The following is a 24,763-nucleotide window of genomic DNA, read 5'->3' on the forward strand; positions in this document are numbered from 1 at the left end:
AGAGTTACAAAAAAATCCATGTATATGTGGACCTGTGTAGCTCAAATCCATGTTGTTCAAGAGTCAACTGTAATCATTTCCCAAGGAAAGAATATATGTGGCTCACAGTATATTTGCAGTTAATATGTGCTGAGTAAATTAACACAGAAAGGGGGAAAAGTTTCCTCAAGTGTTTCCAACGCAAACTAAAGTATAAGAACCACTGTTTTCTCTAGAAAAATAAACTGAAGTTTAAAAAAAAAAAGTCAACTGTAATAAAAAAGATAATAACAAGTGTTGAGGATATGAAGAAATTGGAACCCTCATACACTGCTGGCGGGATGCTGCAACCACTTTAGAAAACAGTCTGACAGTTCCTCAAAAAATTAAACATACAGTAACTATATGACCCACAACTCCACTCCTAAGTATAGACCCAAGTGAAATGAAAAAATATGTCCACACAGAAACTTGTAAACAAATGTTCATAGCAGCATTATTCACAGTAGCCAAAAGGTGGAAACAACAAATGTTCATCAAAGTATGAACGGATAAATAAAATGTAATCTATCCATACAATTAAATATTATTTGGCAATGAAAAGAAGCAAAGTACTGATAGACACTACAACATAGACAGACCTTGACAACACTATGCTAAATGAAAGACGCCAGTCACAAAAGGCCACATACAGCATGATTCCACTTGCAGTGGATCAACACAGTCTGAGATGTACAGGTCCACTTAAACAAGCCTTTCTTTTCATAGTAAATACTACAGTACTACATGATCCATGGTTGGTTGAATCTGCAGATATGGAGGAACACATATATGGAGAAGTGATTAGCAGTTATAGGCAGATATGTGACTGCACGAAGAGTCACACCTAACGCCTGCATTATTCAAAGGTCGACTGTATATGAAATGGCCAGAATAGGCAAATATATAGAGACAGAAAACAGATGAATGGCTGCCCATAGCTGGGAGCATAGGCGGCTTGGGGGTGTCAGCAAAGGGTGTGGGATTTCTTTTTAGAGTAATCAAAATGGTCCAAAATTGTGGTGATGATTATAGAAATTTGTGAATGTGCTGAGTCATTTGCATTATATACTTTCAATGGCTAAATTTTATGGTATGTGAATTACATCTCAATAAAACTTAATAAAAACGAATCACAATGATGAGGTATATACTCTGATAGAGGTGGTACGAGGCATAGAAGGCAGAGGTCAGGAAAGGCTTCCCAGGATGAATAGGAAGTCATCAGTAATCAGATTGGGTTTATTTTTGGAATTAAATTCTTCACTGGTTTTGAGATTCCAGGGGTAGAGAGGCTGTAGGACAGGAGAGATCTCAGGTGTAGGGAATGTCATTCAGATTGTCCAACTCTAAACCTCCAAGTGTGGAGGGACAAGATGCCATGGGATGAGTTAGCAGGGCGGCAGGTGACAGAGCACAGCAGCCTTCGCTCCTGGCCAAATCCTTGGACTATTTTCTGGGAAAAGGAACTGATAAACGCTGAGGAGCAGCAAAAGAACAGCCAAGGATGGGTCTAGAGACAGGACAGCCTGTGTGTTTACATCAGCTCTGATACATTGTTGTCAAAGTCAACTCAATCTTTTCCTGAATGTTCAGCTTGAAAACTACTGCAGAGAAACCAGTCTAGGACCGTTTCTTCCTGCAAGACACAGCTGACAAAATGGACAATGGAGAATAAAGTAGTTTGATATAAACTAATAAGAGTAATAAGAATAAGCAAAATCATATATAATTAAAATGCCCTGATGTCATAATGAAAAAATAATAATAATAGCCCCTTATGAGCATAGGCTAGAACCAGAAGCAAAATAATGACCCAACCCAAAAAGATAAACAATCCACTTACCACAGGAACATGGGCATTTGGCTCAAATTCTGTGGAATCAGCATCTGAAGATAAAGAAATGAGTTCAGTAACTCACCAGTAGCTGAAAAATTCTTTAAGTAATAAGAATGCTTTTCACTAAGAGGTTTATAGAAAATCTCAGACTTACCTTTCAAGTTAAGGCAGTTTCGTGCAAACTCTATGACTGCCAGCTGCATCCCAAGGCAAACTCCTATTTTAAAAAGCACATATACAAAACAAATGAAACTATTTTGTACTGTGTCATATTTTCTGTTCGTTTGCTATCTTCTCCATCTAGAATGCAAGCTCCGAGAGAGTATGTTTGCTGCTGTAGCTTCTGCCCTTAGAACAGGCATGGCAGGGGCAGGGAAGGAGTTTGGACGACCCAAACTGAAGTAGGAATAAATAAATGTGAAGTTGGAAAAGGGCAGGAAATGAGAAGGCAAGGTCCAAAAGACAAACCTGCCTACCTCCATATGTATCTCTAGATCGAGGTATACGTGTGGCCTGCAGGGCTGCCCCAGAGCACCCAACTCCTTCAGAGAATGTCTAACAACACCTCAATTCACAAGGGAGTCTCTGTGGGCTGAGTCTTCACACTCTCTCTTCTCTAGATAGTTTCATGGCCTTAAATGTGGGTTCTGTTTGCAGGCAGCCCCTGCCTGGCAGCAGGCTGGGATCCAAGGAGCGCCCACAGGCAGGCAGGGGAGTGGGAGGTCTGTGCCCAGCTGCTGAGCCCAGAACAGGCCGAACCTTCACTGCAAGGAAACAGCAGCAGCTGGGGGAGCTGGTACCTCCACTGCAGGCTGGAGCATAATGGAGAAGCCAAATGGAACTGAGCAGAGAGAGGAGAGAAAGGGACCTGCATAGGCCCAGGCCTGTTGCCACATGGATGTACCCCTCGCCCATCTCCACATTCACTGTGGCCCACCAATACTCTCCAATAAACAAATGCCAAGCAGCATTCCAGATGCTTTTACAGATATATCCAAGATACACAGGGATTCAAAGGAGAGAGCAATCAATATACCAAGCATGCCAGAACAAAAGTCAATAAGCGTGAAACAGCTGAGTGCTTTGGAGGAACTTCAGAAAGTCCCACAAAGCTAGGACATAAGGACAGTGTGTTAAAGAGAAAGCTAAAGAGCTACAAACTATTTCTGTACAGTGAAAACTATCTGAAGAATGCTAATTATGTTTAGACAGAAACTAAACAAGATTACTTCAAAAGAAAACAGTGAAAGAAAAAAAAAAGAAAGAAAGAAAACAGTGGCCCAGGTGAGCTTACATGGATAAAACAAAGCAAGGTACCAAGGTAAACTACTCCTAGCTTCTCTTTTGAAAATGGATCCCTAGTGGAGAGTGTCTAGGAAGTTAATCAAAGAACAGGCAAGTGGGGGAAATGAACCTGTTGATATTAAGTAAACGGTACCAAAGCCGGTCCGCTCAGTTCATAAACCCAGCAGCCCATGCAAGCACAGCATGAAACACGGCCTCTCCCCACTCCCTCTTCCTTCTGGACCCCCAGTTGCAGAGCTGCCTTTTGTCCCATCAATGTTCTACTACATCCAGTTTCATTGCTAAGGAAGCCATGCTTTCCAATTTGAACAAAAGCATTGAAAACACCCAGCTCTAGTTCTTGACAGAGCTGTCTCTGTAATGTTAGATGATTTTTCTGTATTATCTTTTCTAGAAGGAGTATATACATTTCAATTTAAGCATTTTCTGATTAGAAATAACACTGTGGCATCCTATTGAGATGTTCTCTGCTTGAACTGGTAAAAGATGGAATCAGGTGGGAATCAGAAAAGGTAAGGGCAGGTTTGAACACAGGTTCTTCCTGGCATGCTGCGATTCATGGAGTCGCAAAGAGTCGGACACGACTGAGCAACTGAACTGAACTCTTCCCAGGCTCTTGCTATACAACCAGACCAGTGGTAAGTTCTTGTAGGTTGACAAATTTTTTTGGTAAAGGGCCAGAGAGTAAAGTTTTCAGGCTTTGCATGCTGTAGGGTCTCAATCTCTGCCACTGTATCGGAAAAACAGCCACAGACAATATGTAAACAAATCTGTGTGGCTGTATTCCAATAAAACTTTATTTACAAAAATGCTGTGAACCAGGTAAGACTTGTAGAATATAGTTTCCAGACCCTGTAGCAAACTATTTGGCACCTGAATGTTGAAATTCAAAATCACACTTTTCACATTAACAAACCCTATTATGTGTTATCCCAAATAGGTATCAAAAATCTAAAAAAAACCTCATACTCAGGATTCATAAACGTCAGTTTTACCCAGAAAAGGAATCTTCCTTGACCGTGCCCAAGAAATTGCCTGGAGTTTTCCCAACGTTCCTCTGATTCCAAAGCCTCCTGGCACAAGAACACCACTGCAATCAACACAAGAGGAGGGGAAATTTGACATTATTTTTATTTGTGAAATTCTTGTTTTCAGATCATGTTTATTGATCCCAAATTCAACACTTGGCACAACTGCTAGAGAATATGCTTGGAGTCTATTTTCAAAATTGATTACACAATTTCACATCCTGAACTTTCTTCTTGAAATCCTCCCAATGTTATAAAGCGGTTGTGAATTTCTCACAACTGACCTTGATATATATTTTCTGATAGGTCTATACAGCACACGAGCATAGTAACTAAGAGACTCAATTCAGTTAAAAATGACACTGAAAGAATTATCTGAATAAAAATAGGTTAAGGTTCTTTTAAAAGTACTGTTATAAAAATGTTTAAAGACCTCTTACATAATCAGAAAGAGTTAAACTGGTGAAATATACCTTTTGATTGCTAATCAAGTTGTGGCACAGGAAAATTTCCTGGCTAGGAGCCACTTCAGAGACTTTCTGGATAAACACTTTCATTCGAAAACATAACAGTTCAAGAGAAAACTGGAGGGTAATGTTACCCTCACAATACAATGCCACCCCCGAGTTTTATTGATTACTTACAAAATAAAACCTTAAATCAAAAGATGTGGAAAAGAAAAAAACAAGAGGAGGGAAGATTGTCATTCTTGCACTATAACTGTATATGGAAAGTCTGTCTCTGCATCTTTCTGTAGCATCAACTCACTTTCCCGTCAATATGGTAAAAACTTCCCTCCTTTTCCTTCACTGAGCCAGAGTGATTCTAAAATCACTCTCTGTTCCTTCAGGCCTTGCAGTGGCTTCAAGTCTCTAAAGCGGCTCCTAGCCGGGAAATTTTGCTGTGCTACAACTTAGTTAGTAATTAGTGAGGCCTATTTCACCAGTTTACGGAGGAGCCTGGTGGGCTGCAGTCCATGGGGTCGCAAAGGCGGGCTGCAGTTCATGGGGTCGGACACGACTGAGCGACTTCACTTTCACTTTTCACTTTCATGCATTGGAGAAGGAAATGGCAACCCACGCCAGTGTTCTTGCCTGGAGAATCCCAGGGACGGGGGAGCCTGGTGGGCTGCCGTCTATGGGGTCGCACAGAGTCGGACACGACTGAAGTGACTTAGCAGCAGCAGCAGCAGCATTTCACCAGTTTACTTTGAAACATGCCATGTTAGTGTTAGTGGCACGTGCAGTGGAGATGGTTTTATTCTGGGGAGGAGAAAGTGAGTTGATGCTATGGAAAAATACAGAGACAGACCTTACATATACAAAGTTACAATGCAAGAATGACAATCTTCCCTCCTCTTTTGGTTTTGTTTTCTTTTCCACATCTTTTGATTCAAGGTTTTATTTTTTTAAGTAATCAATATAACTCTTGGGGGTGGCACTGTTTTGTGCCATGAAGGGTAACATGACCTTCCAGTTTTCTCTTGAGCTCTCATGTTTTCAAATGAGAGTGTTTATCCAGAATAAAACCATCTCCATTGCATGCGCCTCTAATACTAACATGGCATGTTTCAAAGTAAATGCAATGTGAATGTAGCACAAGCACCCAGAATCACAAGTACTCCAAACTATCTTTCAAGTGTACAAAAATTAGTAACTGGGGTAAGTTGAATCATTATGGGAAAATCACAGTAGCATTCTCCTAACTGGTGTGGACAGTCCTTGGTACTTACTCAGCTTTGCAGAGCTTCTGCCAAGCTTCATGGAATTTCACAGGGTCTTCAGTTTCAGTAGTCTGCTCCAGATCAATGGAATCTATATACTAAAAACATCCAACAAATGTAAAAATTTCAGAAAAATAAAAACTGGAAAATACTAGAACCATCTAACACACAATTATTCAGTAACTACTTATGCAAACACTGTACAGGTCACTTAGCATAAAAGTCTTGTGGCTCTTACAATCTTTTAGAAAGATTACAAAACCAGATAAATAGGCACCCACAGCACAGGAAGATAAGAGTTACTATGGGCAAAGAAGAGAACACTGCGGAAGAAAGCAGGACCCACACCAGAGCTAGAGGTGAGCTGGAGAGAAGCAGGGAAGGAACACCTTCATGGAAGCTTTTGGGGGAGGGGATGTCCAAGAAGCTAAGCCCTGGAGCAGATGCAAGCTGAGCGTGTGTGTGTGTGTATGCGTGTCTGTATGTGTGTAGTTGGGAGGCAGGTGGGAAGGTATACAGGTGGGAAGGTATGCAGGGTGGAGGGGTAGAGAGGGGTGGTGGTGAAAGAACAGCTTGTATGAAACTGCAGACAAAAGACAGAAGTGGTGACCACTCTGGTGACGCCCAGAGAAGTTCCATGCAGCGACAGAACACTTGAAGCGACTGAAAGGTCTGAAGGAACAGAGAGTGAGTTTAGAAACATTCAGTGAAGGAAATGGAGGGAAGACTGAAAACCAGCTGGGAAACTGCTGCCAAAGTCAGGCAAGATAAACACAGCACAGGCCCATGATTCAAACAAGACTTAGGAGAGGCCACCGTCAATGAATTCTATTACAAGAAAAACAGTTATGACAATTCCTGTGTACATAACAGCCCCTATATACCTGTTATTTTAGTACTTCTGTTATACAAATTACTATCTGAATATATCTTAAGATACAAAATTTTACTTTATAAAATTTGTATTATAACAGATTTTCTATTATTGCTTTCTTTTTTCTATGAGGGCCTGGGGGAGCTGAATGAATAGGAAGAACAGGAAGGGAACAATTCCTTTGAAAGTCAAAAAGTGTTTAGAGAAAGAAGCTACAAAGAGATGAAAGAAAATCAGATAGGTCCTAAGCTGGAAATTACTCAATTTCTTGAACAAGTAAGTGTATCTTTTGGTTCATTATATAAAGGTTTTACCATTTACATCAAGATAATATGGCCTTCCTAAATTGTGATATACCTAGAGAGAATATCATTAAATATACACATTTATATATAGAGAGAAAAGTCTGGAAAGATATGCATCAAACTGGGAACGACAGGTGCAGCAAGAAAAGGATTTCTGGGAGGAAGAATCTTCTGCTTTCTGGATTTTGCATTATGCTTTGCTTAGATTTTATACGCTGAGCATATACTACTTCTGTATCTAACAAAGACAAAGAGTATACTCAAGCTATATACATATAACTTCACCTCTGCCAGCCCATATGTGCGTGCGTGTGTGTATGTGCTCTGTTGTATCCAACTCTTTGTGACCCCGTGGACTGTAGCCTGCCAGGCTCCTCTGTCCATGGGGATTCTCTAGGCAAGAATATTGGAGTGGGTGGCCATGCTCTCCTCCAGGGGATCTTCCCAACCCAGGGACTGAACCTGCATCTCCTGAAGCTCCTGCATTACAGGCAAATTCTTTACCGCTGAGCCACCAGGGAAGCCCCATTTTCCTATTAAGTAAACACAAAATACTTAAATGAGCATGGAGTATATATGTCCCTGAATGTGCAAAGCCTAATTTCAGAAACTGTGCCTTAAACCTGCATGCAGAAAAAAAGTTGACATGGCAGACCTGACTGCTATTCTTGGAAAGGCCTGCTTACAAGGTTGGCCCTTGTCTGGCATCTGGAAACTTGGATTTGGGGAGAGTTCCCGCCATAATCAGGCTTCCCTGGTGGGTTAGCAGTAAAGAATTTGCCTGCAATGCAGAAGACATGGGAGATATAGGTTTGATACCTGGGATGGTAAGATCCCCTAGAGGAGGAAATGGCAACCCACTCCAATATTTTTGCCTGGAATATCTCATGGACAGAGGAGCCTGGCAGGCTACAGTCCATGAGTTCGCAGTTAGAAATGATGAGAGCATGCACACATGCTCACTATTAACAAGATGTGATAAGAGTGGCTCGCTGTGCCTACAGTGTTGGAAGAAATGATATGACTTATGTAGAGCACCCGCTTTCCTCCTGGGAGTCTGGAATTTTGACACTCTGGAGGTAGAGAGGACCTATGTGACCAGCCCTCAGGAAAAACCTTGGGTGCCAAGCCTCTAATGAGCTTCCCTGGCAGTCAGCACTTCACCAACGTTGCTACAGCTTGTTCCTGGGGGATTCAAGCACATCCTCTGTGATTTCACTGGAGGAGGACCCTTGGAAGCTTAAAAGTGGTTTCCCTGAGACTTCATCTGACTAATCTTCTCCTCTGCTGACCTGGCTCTGTATCCTATCACTAAAATAAGTTATACTCATGAGTACAGCTGTATGCTCAGTCCTCTGAGTCCTGATGAATCACTGAACTTGGGGGTCCTTCAACACAACCTGCCTCTGTACAACACGAGATTTCACAATAAATGGCTGAAACATGCAGAAGACCAGCAGGGGCTCACCATCAGATTCAACTTGTGGTTGATGGCCAAGGCTGAGTGTTCCAGAGCTTTGAACACAGAGGCATAGCAGTCCCTGAGCTTGGTGTATTTGCCAACCAGGGCAATGGAACATGTTTTCTGTAACCTTTCATACCTGGGAAGGAAAACAAACTTAAAGGTTATATGCATGTAACATCACATCACAAGCGTAATGACAGCCACTGTTCTTATCCCAAGGCACTTTTTAAAACCTGAGGAACAGACGTGCCTTGAATTTGATGTACTTGACTCAAATTTCCCACCCTACCCCCAAAGAATAAAAATCTGTATTCCAAGATATTTGAAAATCATGAGAAAGCCCAACATTGGCTTATATGAGCAAGCACAGACATAAATCCAAGGAGAAAAAGTTAAAAGCATTACAAATAAGAAATTAAAAAGTCTCCCCATCTCATCAACATGAGCTGTCCTTAAATTCACTTATAAGGTGACACTGTATAAGAAAATGTACTCTCAATAGGAGACAGTACAATATTAACTTTGTAAGGTGACATCATATGAGAAAATGCATTCAAAGTGTCTACATTAAAAATTGTTACATTCCCAGCTGACCCACAAAAGCCAAGTTATTTATGACATTCCTGAAGAATGGTGCTGAGAGAACTATTTAAAATACTATAAGCCACTTACATCATTTTTATGAGAAAATTCCATTCTACATAAGATGCTCAATCACAATTTGCCATTAGAGATACAATCTTTACTGTTGCTTCTGTCAGGAGATCTGTTCAAAGTACATGAAAACATGTGGTCTGGTACTAAGTATGTGGAAATGTCACTCAGGGCTTGTAGATCTTTTAAGGCTCTGAAGCAAACTCTTCCCCCAAACACCTTAGAAAAATGTTACTGGGGTGAGGAACATTCCTCTTTATATCTATATCTGCAAAGAGTGAAAGAGAAGCATGATGGAAACAGGGTAGGAGGAGGAAAACGCACGAAGAGTAAGAAGTCAAAACTGACAGCAGAGGTGACTTTCTAGGCAGGCGACTGAAGAACGTCAGAGAACGCTGCTAAACCTTTAACTTGCCACTTAATTTTATGTTGCTCTGGAGACTGCCTGCCTGCGCTTCACCTCAGCTGTACAAAGGACGTAGGTAACAAAGCAAGTTGGTACCAAGGCAACATTCCAAGATGACGTGATGGGGGAGCGCATCCTGTCCCAGAGTTTGGCCCAGGTGAGCACAGCAGTCTGGCTGAGGCTTCAGCCCACTCTCACACCTCCACTGCCAGAGGGACGCAGGGCTGCAGTCAGCATGGCCAGTCCGTCCTTCCACACACCCCTCTCTCCACTCACTTGTGGCTTGTTTTCCCAGGGAATGAGGAGTCACGCACCAGCCGGGTGGGACAGGGGAGGCCACTGGGCAGCCCAGCGTCCGGGGAGATAAGCTAAGCCTACACCTCTGTGCCCTCCTGCGCTCTTGAACCTGCAGTCTAGCGCCTCCCTCCCCTCATGCTCTCCATTCAGCCATCAGCCGGGTATGAGGCCTCTGAGCAGCACTGGACCTCCATGGTCAAGGCTGCCCCTTTGACTTCTGTTTGCCTTTTTGTATCTATCTCTCTAGAGCCTGTACTGAGGGGACAGGGTCTAAAGAATGGACACTTCACACCTCTATGACCAATGAACCAACATCGCAGCCAACATGACGCAGAGAGACTATTGCTCAATATTCCCCTTGCTTGAATCCTGTGCTCAATGGTGGCTCAAAAAAACATATGTCCCCCAGAACCTATGAATGTGTCCATATCTGGGTAGGGGGGAACACTTTGCAGATGCAATTAAGTTAAGGATCTCCAGATGAGATCATTCTGGATTAGAATGGGCCCTGACTGCAAAGACAAGCAACCCTATAAAAGAGAAAGGAAGAGGACACAAAGGAGAAGGACACGTGGCAAGAGAGAGAGAATGGAGTGACATGGCCGTAAGCCAAGAACACCAAGGAAGCTGGCCCACAGAGGCCAGGAGAAACACATGGGGCAAATTCTACCTCAGAGCCCCGAAAGGAACCAACCCTGCTCACACCTTGATTTCCTATTCCCAGACTCCACAACTGTGAGAGAACAAATTTCTGTTGGTTTAAGCCACCCATTCTGTGGTAACTTGTTATAGCAGCCACAGGAAACTAGTACAAAAACCAAACTCTGGCTTTAAAAAGCAGAGAGGCATAGAGTATAGTTTTGAACTAGTTTCAATACAGAGTTAAAATATTAAAGTTTCTCATGCTTAAAAAGGATCAGCCCCAGGTACCTAGAAAATTCCCACAAAGTGACTGATTCCTTAAGCATTCTGGAGGACAGGGGCTTTACTGTATCACCAGTCACTGGAGCACCTAAGTTCAGAAAATGCACTTCATTCCTGGTTCTACTTACCCCACAAATTCTAAAACGCTTTTTAAATTTTACAATGAAAGGGCAAAAGAACTTTCAATCTACTAGTTACCTATCAAAGGTCAATGATTTTGTCACCATCAAATCACTTGTTTTATTATGAATTTGCTCATTTAAACACATTTCATGGGTTTCGATAAATCAAAACTATTATGTTTGAAAAAAAAAAACCTATTATGTTTGGAAGCTCAAATTGTCCCATTTCTAACCAGTCAATGCTCTCGGTTACTCAGTCATGGCTGACTCTTTTCGATACTATGGACTGTAGCCCAGCCCGCCAGGCTCCTCCGTCCAGGGGATTTTTCTCAGCAAGAATACTGGAGTGGGTTGTCATTTCCTCCTCCAGGGGACCTTCCTGACCCAGGGATCAAACCCTAGTCTCCTGCACCTCCTGCACTGCAGGCAGATTCCTTAATACTGAGCCACCAGGGAAATGGAAAGTGAAAGTCACTCAGTCGTGTCCAACTCTTTGCGACCCCATGGACTATACAGTCCATGGAATTCTCCAGGCCAGAATACTGGAATGGGTTGCCATTTCCTCCTCCAGGGGATCTTCGTGACCCAGGAATCAAACCCTAGTCTCCGGCATCTCCTGCACTGCAGGCTGATTCTTTACCAGCTGAGCCAAAAAGGAAGCCCAAGAATACTGGAATGAGTAGTCCATCTTTTCTTCAGCAGATCTTCCCAACCCAGGAATCGAACCAGGGTCTCCTGTATTGCAGGTGGATTGTTTACCAACGGAGCTATCAGGGAAGCTCCCCCCACCAAATATTTTGATTATTGTAACAGACATCAGTAGCCAATAGTGCCTGATATGAAGTTAAGGCCCACAGTATTTTCTCTCAAAATTGCCACAGCATGGTACTAGCATCCCCTAGTTATATACAGATGGGAGAACAAGCCCAAAGAGATTAAGTAATCTGCCTAAACTCACACAGCTAGTGAAAGGAGAAGCTAGGGTCTGAATCTATGGTGCCCGACACCAGAGCTTACATTTTTTTAAATTGAGATATAAGTGATATATAACATTAATTAGTTCCAGTCACACATGATAATTCAATATATTACAAAATGGTAACCACAAGAATTCTAGTTAACATCCATCACCACACAAAGTTATAAATGTGTTTCTTATGATGAGAACTTTTAAGATCTACTCCTCAGCAACACTGAGCCTACATTTGTAACTACTGCACCAACTGCCTCTACCTCAGCTACATGAGAAGTGAAGCAGCCAGGAGTCTATGGAGTCTTGGCTCACCAACATTTAGTATAAGAAAATAGGCAATGGGGATTTCCTCTGTATACAACATCAAATTAGACAAACCTTGCTGAAATTAATATGATTGTCTTAAAGCTAAAACCTATCAGGGGTTTTTAATACCAACACTGATAGTTCGTAACTGCAGGAGAGAACAACAATGCTGCAGCCAAAACTTCCTATTCAGAAGGATTTCCTTTAAGGAATGTTAGCCAAATCTTAAAAATAAGCAAAACAAAACAAAGCCTATAGCATTTTAAACGGTTTAAAATATTCAGAGACTAAATAATAAATCAAAATGCTTCCAAAACTTTTTTAAATTCTGGAATCCAAGTTCTTTCAATTCACTTTTCTTTAAGTAGAGCAAAATCAAAGGCCCTGCAAATCTTCAGAGTACAGCAAAACACCCTGACAATATGCTAGAGCTTTAGATATTTCCCAAACCAAACATGCCCAGGTAGAAAGCAGACTGCTACATAGTCATCTTCTAAGGTAGACCTCAGTCCTACCCCCAAAGCCAAGAGTTAAGAAAGATTACATTAGTAATTCCTTTCACAGTACCTGTCAGCCATATTTCTCCACTTGGAAAGCAAACTACTTGCAGAATCCCCAATGGGTAGATCCAATCTCTCTTTAAAATATTTAACGATGCCTTGTTCCTCCAAAAGCACAGGCACTCGGTAGGTGGAAGAAACATCATGGATACATATGACCTGATTAATGATGATAAAACACCATATTTAATGGAATGACTCAAATATGCCACAAAAACATACACAAGAATGAGCCAAAACTCAAGAGAGATGGCAGTTTATTTATACTGACAGAAGAAAACCAAGAACCCAGCAACCTAAACAGGAGTCAGAATTAACACAAGGTTAGTTTCATCTAATTATAAAACACTGAAGTCATTATTCTACACCTGGAACGATGGATGCTACGGTAGAATATATATATATATATATATATATATATATATATCTCCTGTGCCAGGAACTAGGAACAAAGAATACACACACACATACACACACATATTTTATTTTTTTTATTAGTTTTTTATTTTTTAAATTTTAAAATCTTTAATTCTTACATGCATTCCCAAACATGAACCCCCCTCCCACCTCCCTCCCCATAACATCTCTCTGGGTCATCCCCATGCACCAGCCCCAAGCATGCTGTATCCTGCGTCAGACATAGACTGGCGATTCAATTCTTACATGATAGTAAACTTGTTAGAATGTCATTCTCCCAAATCATCCCACCCTCTCCCTCTCCCTCTGAGTCCAAAAGTCCATTATACACATCTGTGTCTCTTTCCCTGTCTTCCATACAGGGTCGTCATTGCCATCTTCCTAAATTCCATATATATGTGTTAGTATACTGTATTGGTGTTTTTCTTTCTGGCTTACTTCACTCTGTATAATCGGCTCCAGTTTCATCCATCTCATCAGAACTGATTCAAATGAATTCTTTTTCACGGCTGAGTAATACTCCATTGTGTATATGTACCACAGCTTTCTTATCCATTCATCTGCTGATGGACATCTAGGTTGTTTCCATGTCCTGGCTATTATAAACAGTGCTGCGATGAACATTGGGGTACATGTGTCTCTTTCAATTCTGGTTTCCTCGGTGTGTATGCCCAGCAGTGGGATTGCTGGGTCATAAGGTAGTTCTATTTGCAATTTTTTAAGGAATCTCCACACTGTTCTCCATAGTGGCTGTACTAGTTTGCATTCCCACCAACAGTGTAGGAGGGTTCCCTTTTCTCCACACCCTCTCCAGCATTTATTGCTTGCAGATTTTTGGATCGCAGCCATTCTGACTGGTGTGAAGTGGTACCTCATTGTGATTTTGATTTGCATTTCTCTGATAATGAGTGATGTTGAGCATCTTTTCATGTGTGTGTTAGCCATCCGTATGTCTTCTTTGGAGATGTGTCTATTTAGTTCTTTGGCCCATTTTTTGATTGGGTCGTTTATTTTTCTGGAATTGAGCTGCAGAAGTTGCTTGTATATTTTTGAGATTAGTTGTTTGTCAGTTGCTTCATTTGCTATTATTTTCTCCCATTCAGAAGGCTGTCTTTTCACCTTGCTTATATTTTCCTTTGTTGTGCAGAAGCTTTTAATTTTAATTAGATCCCATTTGTTTATTTTTGCTTTTATTTCCAGAATTCTGGGAGGCGGATCATAGAGGATCCTGCTGTGATTTATGTCTGAGAGTGTTTTGCCTATGTTCTCCTCTAGGAGTTTTATAGTTTCTGATCTTACATTTAGATCTTTAATCCATTTTGAGTTTATTTTTGTGTGCAGTGTTAGGAAGTGATCTAGTTTCATTCTTTTACAAGTGGTTGACCAGTTTTCCCAGCACCACTTGTTAAAGAGATTGTCTTTACTCCATTGTATATTCTTGCCTCCTTTGTCAAAGATAAGGTGTCCATATGTGTGTGGATTTATCTCTGGGCTTTCTGTTTTGTTCCATTGATCTATATGTCTGTCTTTGTGCCAGTACCATACTGTCTTGATGACTGTGGCTTTGTAGTAGAGCCTGAAGTCAGGCAAGTTGATTCCTCCAGTTCCATTCTTCTTTCTCAAGATTGCTTTGGCTATTCGAGGTTTTTTGTATTTCCATACAAATCTTGAAATTATTTGTTCTAGTTCTGTGAAAAATGTGGCTGGTAGCTTGATAGGGATTGCATTGAATTTGTAAATTGCTTTGGGTAGTATACTCATTTTCACTATATTGATTCTTCCGATCCATGAACATGGTATATTTCTCCATCTATTAGTGTCCTCTTTGATTTCTTTCATCAGTGTTTTATAGTTTTCTATATATAGGTCTTTCTTTATATAGGTCTTTAGTTTCTTTAGGTAGATATATTCCTAAGTATTTTATTCTTTTCATTGCCATGGTGAATGGAATTGTTTCCTTAATTTCTTTTTCTACTTTCTCATTATTCGTGTATAGAAATGCAAGGGATTTCTGCACACACATATTTTAAACGTTTGAAATTTCTTAAGTTACAGGAATAAGTTTGTTAGGTTAACAAGGCTGGCACTGAGATGACTTTAGGATTATAGGGGTCACAAGAAAAAGCAAGCTAGTCATTAGAAGGCTGGAACTTTCAGCCACCTGACCACCAGGGAGGGGATGGGAGCTAGAGACAGAGTTCAGTCAGGTGACCAGTGATTTACTCAGTCATGCCCATGAAATGAAACCCCAATAAAAATGGTGAACACCAGGCCTCAGGGGAGCATCCTCGTCTGTGAATATACAAATGTAATGGAAAGGTGGTGCCCTCTAACTCCACAGGAACAAAAGCTCTTGTGCCTGGGACTCTTCTAGACCTTGCCCTATGTGTCTCTTCATCTGGCTGTTCACTTACACCTTTTATAATAAAATAGTAATAAGCAGGGCACTTTTCTGAGTTGTGAGTCATTCTAGAGAATTATCAAATCTGAGGTGGTTACGAGAAGCTTCAACTTTGTAGTCAGCCAGGCAGAAGTGGGGTGGCTTGGAACAATGGAAATCTGTGGCTGGTGTCTGAAGTGCAGGGCAGTGTTATAAAGGCCTACAGAGTCTGATGCTCACTCCAGGTACTGAGCATCTGAGTTGAAGTGCAGGAACCCCAGGGGTGTCAGAGATTTGGTGTTGGAACATGGATGCTTTATATGTCAGTATCCAAGACACATGGCCCAAGGCACCATCTCCTAAATCTAGGTTTAACAGTAGACTTAGAATATATACACCTTGTCCTCTAAGTATGGGTATGTGGTTTGTTCGTTCGCTCATTTTTTGTTGTAGCTGCTACTATAGTTGCTTTTTTGTCTGCCCTTCATTTGGGTAAATTTATAAGCACACATTGAACACAGTCAAATTAATTACACCTATGAGGGGAGAAAGGCTCTTTTAAATACCAGGTGGTACGGTTGTTTTTCACACCCTAATGAGCTTTCACCATCCTCTCAAGTACAGATAAAGGGCTACTGGCAGGCATTTAAGGGTCTGCCGCATCCTAAATAAAGGCCAAGAAATGTTCTGCAAACTCTTTGTGTTCAGTCTTTCCAAATCCATAGCTATCCAACCAAGGGTTCTTAAGCTGTTTGGACATCGACAACTTGATCTTTAAGACAACTGTGTCTCATCTGTGCATTCCCTGATGCAATTCAAAGTGCCAAGATGTCACTGACATGAGGCTCCATCCCAATTATTAATTAAAATTAAATCTGTGGACAGCCACAACTCCCAGAAGTGGAAGGCATGGGGTGTGGAGCTATTTACTCATCTATCCTCCAGGCCAGAGACATTTTTTCAAATATCATGGTAACAGAGCACATCACAGAGATGCCTGTGACCTTCCATTCCCTCCTTGGCAATCCAAGTGAGAAGAGCTCTAAATGCAAGTTCACGAGGAACTAAGAAATGGGAGAATTAACTCATGTTAAAAAAGGCAATGTGCTGACAGATGTAGACAGCAAACTTATGGTTACTAGAAGGTAAGGCAAGGGTGGGGGCAAGGGAGAGAGATAAATTGGAAAACTGGGATTGACATATACACACAACCAAATATAAAATAGATAATAATAAGAACCTACTGTATAGACAGGAAACTCCACTCAATACTTTGTAATGACCTATATAGAGAAAGAATCTAAAAAATAGTGGATATATGTATATATATAACTGATTCACTTTGCTGTACACCTGAAGCTAACACAACATTGTAAATCAACTGTACTTCAATAAAAAAAAAATTTTTAAGCAATGTGCTAAAAAAAAATGACTAATAAGCTAGCCTGTGGACTGACAAGATAGAACATTCTTCAGAATCTATAAAGAAAATAAACTCAGGAATTCCCTGGTGGTCCAGTGGTTAGGACTTGGTGCTTTTACTGCAGTGGCTGAGGTTCAATCCCTGGTCAGGAAACTAAAATTCTGCAAGCCATGCAGTGCAGCCAAAAAAGAAAAGAAATTCCACATGGTTGAAAGTTTGGACTGTATCATCTGTTTTCAGAGGTCTTGGCAACCCAACTCTAAAAGCTGTATCCTCCTCCTATTTCAGAAACCAGGTAAAATGTGTGTGATATCCATACCAAGTACTATTTACAAAAAAAAAAAAAAAAATGGCTTGATGACATACAGATACAGACGAGTGCTTTAAATCTGCCATCACATTTTTCAAAGGCATTCAGACTTGTGCACTGACCCTGAAGCATCCACCAGTGAATACATCAGCCTGACTCCTGAGACTCAAGAAATGTGAGTAGGTGGTTTTTAGGCTTCAGAAAACCTCAATATAATCTGAAGGAAACAAAAGGTTTTTGCCAAACCTCACCCTTTTCCTGAGCATCCATCAAATCACCTTTTAAACTCCAATCCCTTGTGCTTGAGCTTATTACAAACAAGAGACAGAGATAAGTGGATAAAAGAAAAGCCAGTTCTCAGATACACAGGTGGAAAGTCCTACAGAACAGAGGACCTGAACCTACATCACAGTAGTTTTTGTAGCAATGAATTGAACTGAGGCCATTGATGTAATCAGAACTGATAGTGTGAATGTCACTGTAATGTGTGGTTTGGGGTGAGCTAAGCTGTAACAAGTACAAAGGAGAAATTGAAGTAAAAGCCGTAAGTGTCCTGAAAAGACAAGATAAAGAGACGATAAGCAGGCTTCAAATGGTTCTCTCTCCAGAGGCTGGACTGCAAGTTAAAAAAAAAAAATCTGCCTGGTTTTGTACCTATAATTAAAATTTAAAGAGTGAAATACACAATCTATTTAAGGAGTCAGTAGTCAAGACTGTTCACTTAAGGGCAAGGGAGCCATAGTTGCATATGAGTCCCCCAAAGCTTTTATAAATATTGTGAAAAGTAATACGATAATTTAAGAGGTGTAAAACCCTGGCATCAGCAGAAGTGCCTGCAAGGCAATCAAATCTAAAGAGCAGCACTAACCTGTTCAGGGTTCACGTGACAAAACATAGAAATCTTTTCCTTCACAGCCATTTCGATGGGCGTTGAACTCCGGCAGACAATCTGTCAAAGTCAGTCATGCACAGGTTAGCAGGCGAGAATTATTGAGCTGTTTACACCGCCATTGGTTTTCAGGAGGAAGCTATGTTAATCTTGCTCCGAGAGACTTGACCGAGTCTTGACTTGACTTTATGGAGACTTGACTTCTCCATCCTTGGCATCCCACTGGGTTACTAGAAATTGTTCTGAGCACTAATACGAGCAAGTGTAACCAAACTCACCACAAATCCACTGGTAAGAAACGTCACAGCATATGTGGTGAACAGACATGAGGCTCACAAATGTTACTTCCTAAGACTACAAGAAGAAAGCCAGCCAGGCAAACGCTTCTCTAAAGGGCCAAATGGCAAAAGCTTTAGCTTCTGCAGCCATGCAGTCGCTGCCCTGACTCCTCAATGGTTCTGCCATGGTGCACAGGCAGCTATAACCAAATGTGGACAATGAGTGGCAGAGTGTCACAGCACAACTTCCTTTACAGGCAGCAGGCTTGCAAGCCCTTACTTGCTCACCCCAATCTAGACTACTGGCCATAATTGGATTACTGCTACAAACAAGAAAAGGGCTAACCCGACCTAGCAGGCTCAGAGGGAAATCTCCCAGGTCCCAACTCTCTCCAAAGGACCCAGGGACCACACAAATGCCAGGACACCGCACTTGCCCAGATGTCAGTGTGGCCAATCAAATGAGGGCCTGGAGAAGATCAGATGGCCAGTTTAGAAATGTGTGAAGCAATAGTTGATGATGACGGAATAAACCTTCCCCAGGTCCCAGATACAAAAAGTTCAGTCACTGAAACCATTTGAGAGCTAGGATTCAGATGATGCTACAGATTAGGAAATGGAGGTCCTAGTGCACAAAACTTACCCACTCTCCTTAACTCACCAGATCGGGAGACAAGCCTAATCCCCTCAGTGCACGGACACTGTTTTGTGTGGGTTTGGTTTTTTGTTCTCCGGTAGCACTGGGCTGAAAAGAAGTGGGTCACTGTCAGTATGCTGGACATCTGGCTTTTCTGGATAATGAATGGCTCCCTGATTTAAAAGGTGGAATAAACAGAGCATCACAGGAAAACCTATAGGAGCTGCTGTCTACATACTTCTCTGGAAAACTCACCTGTGGGACAAGGCTAACATGAATATTACAGAAATTCTCTCTTTTTGCTTTAAACTGGAATTGTCTGAACGCTTCCACAAATGGCATTCCTTCAATGTCTCCAATGGTGCCACCCAGCTGGGAATGGGAAAAAAAGACACAAGAGATCATATAGATTCCACGGTATACAGCCTAATAGAACAATTCTTAATACACTAAGCATAAGAACTAAAGTCCCCTGAAAATGGGGGATCACTAAAAGGCTATCAACCCTTCATCTCACCAAGACTGAAACAAACTTTTTTAAAGAAAAGGAGCATTTTAAGAAAAGAGAAGGGAATTTCTAAGCAGATAAAAAGACTCAGAATACACACCACCAGGAGTAAGATCAGTTAGCTTCTACCAGTGGTCCCACTGGAAGGGAGATTTCAAATCCAGTGACAATATGAGAAAGGAGAGAACCATCTGGCTCTGCCCAGTGTGAAATAGCATTCTCTCTCCATCTCTGCATGAACCCACACACACACACCCACACATACCCTTCTATGTAGCAGAACAGCCTCCCTGTAATGGTAGTACTACCAGAATTAAATCACTACTATTAAAACATGCTGGCTCTCTGAAACAAATAGTACCAAAAGCCCTGAGAATATTCCTGACAGTGTAATCCTTTGATAAATGTTAACTTAATTTACATTGTACTGCCAATAAAGTTACTCAAGCATTTTACTTTAGACGAAGATAAAATTCACTTTAACCCATTCATCCTCACCACATTTAAATACTCAAAGATTATCACATAGATTTTTAAATTAATTCTTTAGCATTTGAGTATCTACTACAGGCTCAACACTATAAAGAAGCCCCCAGGAAGAATTTAGGACAACCTGCTTGCTCCTGAGGAGCTCAGAAGTGAGTGAGGAAAATAAGGCAGAGCCAAAGAACAATAAGCAAGAATAAAACTGGAGCACTAAGTGGAATGATCTGGATATTGAGAAAGAAGAGATCTTGGTGGACCCAAGCCCAGAATTCACCACCTTCCCTGGCTTCGAGTACTTGACTGGGTCCCAAATCTACTTGTAGCCCTGACATCTCTTTCCACTGGGCTTTGAAGCCAACTTGTCCTTGATGTCTCAGATGGGTCAGCAAGTATTCAAACTTACCATGTCCCACACTGAACTGATCCCCACAGCCCTGGGCCTGCTTATCTCGGTGCTTCCTCCCTCATTTCAGCAACAGCATCTCTTCCCAGTAACTGGTTCAAGCTAGAGGTCTGGAAATCATTCTCAATGCACCTGCTTTTCCTTATCCAACCCCATCCAGTGAGCTGTACCTCCAAAATATGCTTGCAAACCTCTCCACTGCTACCACCCTAGACACCCAGGCCAACATGACCTTTTGCAGGGATTACTGCAATCATCTAAGCCCGGGGTGGCTGAGATGGCCTGCTGCCTGGTTTTACACAAGAAGCTGTACCAGCACACAGCCCCACCCACTCACACATCGCCTAAGGCTGCCTGGGCACTACAAAGGCAAAGTGGAGTAGTTGTGACAGAGACTCTCTCACCTGCAAAACTAAACATACTAGCCCTTTACAAAGTTGGCTGCCCCCAATTTTAATGGCCTCCTAGCTTCCACCCTCTCCTGTCCTACCAACTGTTTGTCATATAGCAGCAGAGTGACCTTTTAAAATTCAGAATACATCTTTCAGCAGCTCACTGCTTCACTAAAAATAAAATCTAAACTCCTTTAGGCAGCTAACAAAAGGACCTGAATGATCTTGCCCTTGCACATGTCTCTAATCTCATCTCATGTCCCCACTCCCACCTGCCCTTTTCCCATCCCCCTACTCTCCCACCTCCACCTCTGCACTTCAATCTCACTGGCCTTTCAAGTCCTCAGACAGGCCATGCTCTTCCTTCCTGCCCCACAGGTCCTCCTACTCACCTTATTCATATACACCTGCTCCCCTTTTATCCTTCAGCCAAGAGAGCTGTATGCCCCTCAGAGAGTGCAACCTTGACCACACACCTAAAGCACCCTGTCTGTGCCCTTCCTGGTAACACAGCACAGAGTGCCATTATTTTATTTGAGTTCTCATCTCCTATCTCTCGGGCTTCCCTCATAGCTCAGTGGGTAAAGAATCTGCCTGCAATGCAGGAGACCCAGGTTTGATTCCTGGGTTGGGAAGATCCCCTGAAGAAGGAAATGGCAACCCACTCCAGTATTCTTGCCTGGAGAACCCCATGGACAGAGGAGCCTGGCAGGCTACAGTCCATGGGGTTGCAAGAGTCAGACACAGCTTAGCGACTAAACCACCACTCCTATCTCTCTACCCCACTAGGCTGTAAGGTCCTCAAGGGCAGGAACTTGCCTACCGTATCTCCAGCACTAGCCCAGAGCCCTGCAGGCAGCACTGAGAATTTAGATTAATAGGACAGGACAGAAGGTCTCAAAATTTAATATAAGCCCTAGGTCACAGCATTCTAGTACCTGTTACCATAAGTACAACAGGATCAAACTAAGATGTACAAGGATTTCATTGTTACAGAAGAAATTATTCTTTACTAACTTTAACTAAGATAACAAAACAAAGTTAAAATTCAACTCTCCTGGCTATGGAACAGACAGAAATATATGGTCATTCTATAAGTGAATGACAAACTTAATTATGAAAATCCAAGAAATAAAACATGCAATCAGGAAACTGGTCGCGGGGGGGCCGGGGTCGGTGAGAGGTGTAAGTGCTCCCTAACTACAATGTATCAGAAGCTAATGGGGAAAAAAATTAGGGAAAAAAAAAGAGGTCTGCACTTTAAACCATAAAGAGACATTTTCTGGTTTTTGATGGGGGCGGTATTCTGGGAACAAGCAGGGAATCCAGAAAAGGAAGCAAAAACTGTAAACATTATCTGCTTTTGCCCCCACATGGCCTATACTGGTACTGCATTCTCTCTGCCAATTTGGAAAGTACCATTACCTCTCCTTTGGTTCACCATTATCTTCACTGTGATCAGAAACTTTCAGTATTATTACTAGAGTAGTCCTAAGTTAATTCTCTTCCCATACAACAGGGAAAATATCACCCATAACAACATTTTAAGATCTATGCAAAGCCGAAACTGAAGCAGCAGCCAGCAAATCTATGAGATGTGCCATGTCCACTTCACCTTTAAGGAAAGGAATCTTTCTCTGAAAGTTGCTGAGAATAAATCTTAAAAATTCTCATCACAAGAAAAAAAGTTTGCTTAACTATGTGAGATGATGGATGTTGACTAAATTTATTATGGTCATCTACTCACAATATATACATATATCAAATCATTATGTTGTATACCTAAAATGAATACAATGTTATATGTCAGTTATATCTCAATAAAGCTACATAAATTTTTAATTAAAACATAAAAATAAAACTAAAGGAGTCCTTACATACATGTATAACTGAATCTGCTGTACAGCAGAAATTAATACAACATTGGAAATCAACTATACTTCAATAAAATTAAATATACATATACAAGAAGATTAAGACAACTTTTTAAAATTTTGTTTTATTTTATTTATTGGACACAAGCATGTGGGATCTTAGTTCCCCAACCAGGGCTCAAACCCATGCTCCCTCCATGCTCAGAGTCTTAACCACTGGACCACCAGGGAATCCCCCTAAGACAACTTTTAAAATTAAAAAAAAAAAAAGTAAAGGAGTCCTTTTGAGGGGAAAGGAAGAAATCTTTTATTCCTTTAAGTCAGGTGTAAACTATTCCAGGCTCATGCTTGGATGACCTGCAGTGATAGGAATAAAGTCTGTCAGTTCCACTGGTCTAAGAAGCAAAGGGCTCATCTGCCAAAAAAAAAAAAAAAAGGCTTTGGAGACATTTCAACAGCTTCTACATGTTTAAAACTAAAAATCAGCTTTCGTGGTCCTTCTTTAAAATCTTACATTGTGCACAAGCACAACTGTTGAGCACAACTTAAAATGAACCCAAAAGGATACCTGATTTGTGTCCAATAAGCAAATATAAACAAGGTTGATTAGAGAAGGGGTTTTGCTGAGGACAACTTGGCACAGTATAAAAGCTTTGTTCAAAGAGGATTCTCAGAAAGCAATAGCTAGAAAAGCTAAGAAGATGAAAAGGAAGTGTTAGGAAGACTTCTCCCACAGCCAAATAGGGCTTATATTTTTTGGTGAAGTTCAGCAGCAGCTCAACTACATTTTAAAAAATACATTTCCTCTTCTCTTTTTTGTTATTATTATTTAAAACATATATATATATATATTTTATAAGAGCAGAATCAAGGAACAAAATGCAAAACATTCATATACATGACCATTTCAAACTTTTCCTGGGATTAAGAAAGAGCTATTCCTTCACCTATCAAAACCTAAAAGTGAGGAAAAAAATCAATAGAAAAGTTATAAAAAATGTTCAGGCTTGGTTGTTACTTTTGAGCCCCAGGACCAATTCTGGGAAGATACTTTCCCCTTCCTGTTGCTTGAACAACAGCAAAAATCAGTGAAAGCACTAGACCAGCACAGTCCAACAGAAATATAATGTGAGTTATGCACATAAGTTTAGTTTTTAGTTGCCATATTTAAAAAAGCAAAATTACACTTGAGAAATTAATTTTAACACTACATTTTATATAGCAGAGTATATCCAAAATATTATCATTTCAAAATATCACCAATTTTTAAAAAATTATTTGGTGCTTTACATTCTTTTTTTTTTTAATACTAAGTCTTTGAAGTCCAGTTATATTTTAAAGTCACAGCACACCTCAGTTTGAATGGTCTCCCTTCACGTGTTCAACAGCCCCATGTGGTGAGTGGCTACCATACTGGACAAGGTGGTACTCTGCAACAAATAATCAGTGTAAACCAAAGGAGTGAGGGCCTTGTCCATCCCTCTGCTGGGCTTGAATAAAATCAGTCTTGGACTGATTTTTAAGATACTGATGTTAAATGGCACCTTCCAGTTGGCATTAATTTGTGCTTTTTCAAAAATTAAAACAATGCATGCACATAGTTAAAGAAACAAATTGTACAGCAGAACTTACAATAAAAAGCAAGAGTTCCCTGCCCCACTCTTCCCTCTCCCAAGTTTGATTCCCAAAACAAGTTCTTTAACTTCTCTGTTGGGATTTCTTCTGGTGACCTCCATATCTCTAAACCAAAGTTCATCCAGCTTGACTCTTTCTTTACTTAACCATTTCAGGCACCCTCTTGGACTTCCCAGGTGGGACTAGTGGTAAAGAACCTGCCTGCCAATGCAGAAGACATAAAAGATGCAGGTTCGATCCCTGGGTTGGGAAGATCCCCTGCAGGAGGGCATGGCTACCCACTCCAGTATCCTTGCCTGGGAAATCCCATGGACACAGGAGCCCAGCGGGC

General features: G+C 41.2%; 1 protein-coding gene across 8 annotated transcripts in view; it reads right to left on the bottom strand.

Moving 5' to 3' along the window:
• CTPS2 (CTP synthase 2) overlaps window positions 1-24,763 on the bottom strand; it is a 113,738-nt gene that overhangs the window by 70,879 nt on the left and 18,096 nt on the right. For all 8 annotated transcript variants that reach the window (XR_009598787.1, XR_009598788.1, XM_042242575.2 and 5 more), the window contains 9 exons: window positions 19,390-19,506; window positions 19,159-19,242; window positions 18,199-18,279; window positions 12,808-12,959; window positions 8,562-8,694; window positions 5,924-6,012; window positions 4,159-4,253; window positions 2,013-2,075; window positions 1,865-1,908 (listed from right to left, as the gene is read on the bottom strand). Coding sequence is in view for 6 of the 8 variants with exons in the window: in XM_042242575.2 (XP_042098509.1) it covers window positions 1,865-1,908; window positions 2,013-2,075; window positions 4,159-4,253; window positions 5,924-6,012; window positions 8,562-8,694; window positions 12,808-12,959; window positions 18,199-18,279; window positions 19,159-19,242; window positions 19,390-19,506 (858 nt within the window). In the remaining 2 variants the exon portion in view is untranslated. The remainder of the gene's footprint in view (window positions 1-1,864; window positions 1,909-2,012; window positions 2,076-4,158; window positions 4,254-5,923; window positions 6,013-8,561; window positions 8,695-12,807; window positions 12,960-18,198; window positions 18,280-19,158; window positions 19,243-19,389; window positions 19,507-24,763) is intronic.

This window comes from Ovis aries, chromosome X (genome assembly GCF_016772045.2).
Source record: "Ovis aries strain OAR_USU_Benz2616 breed Rambouillet chromosome X, ARS-UI_Ramb_v3.0, whole genome shotgun sequence".
Lineage (NCBI taxonomy): Eukaryota > Metazoa > Chordata > Mammalia > Artiodactyla > Bovidae > Ovis > Ovis aries.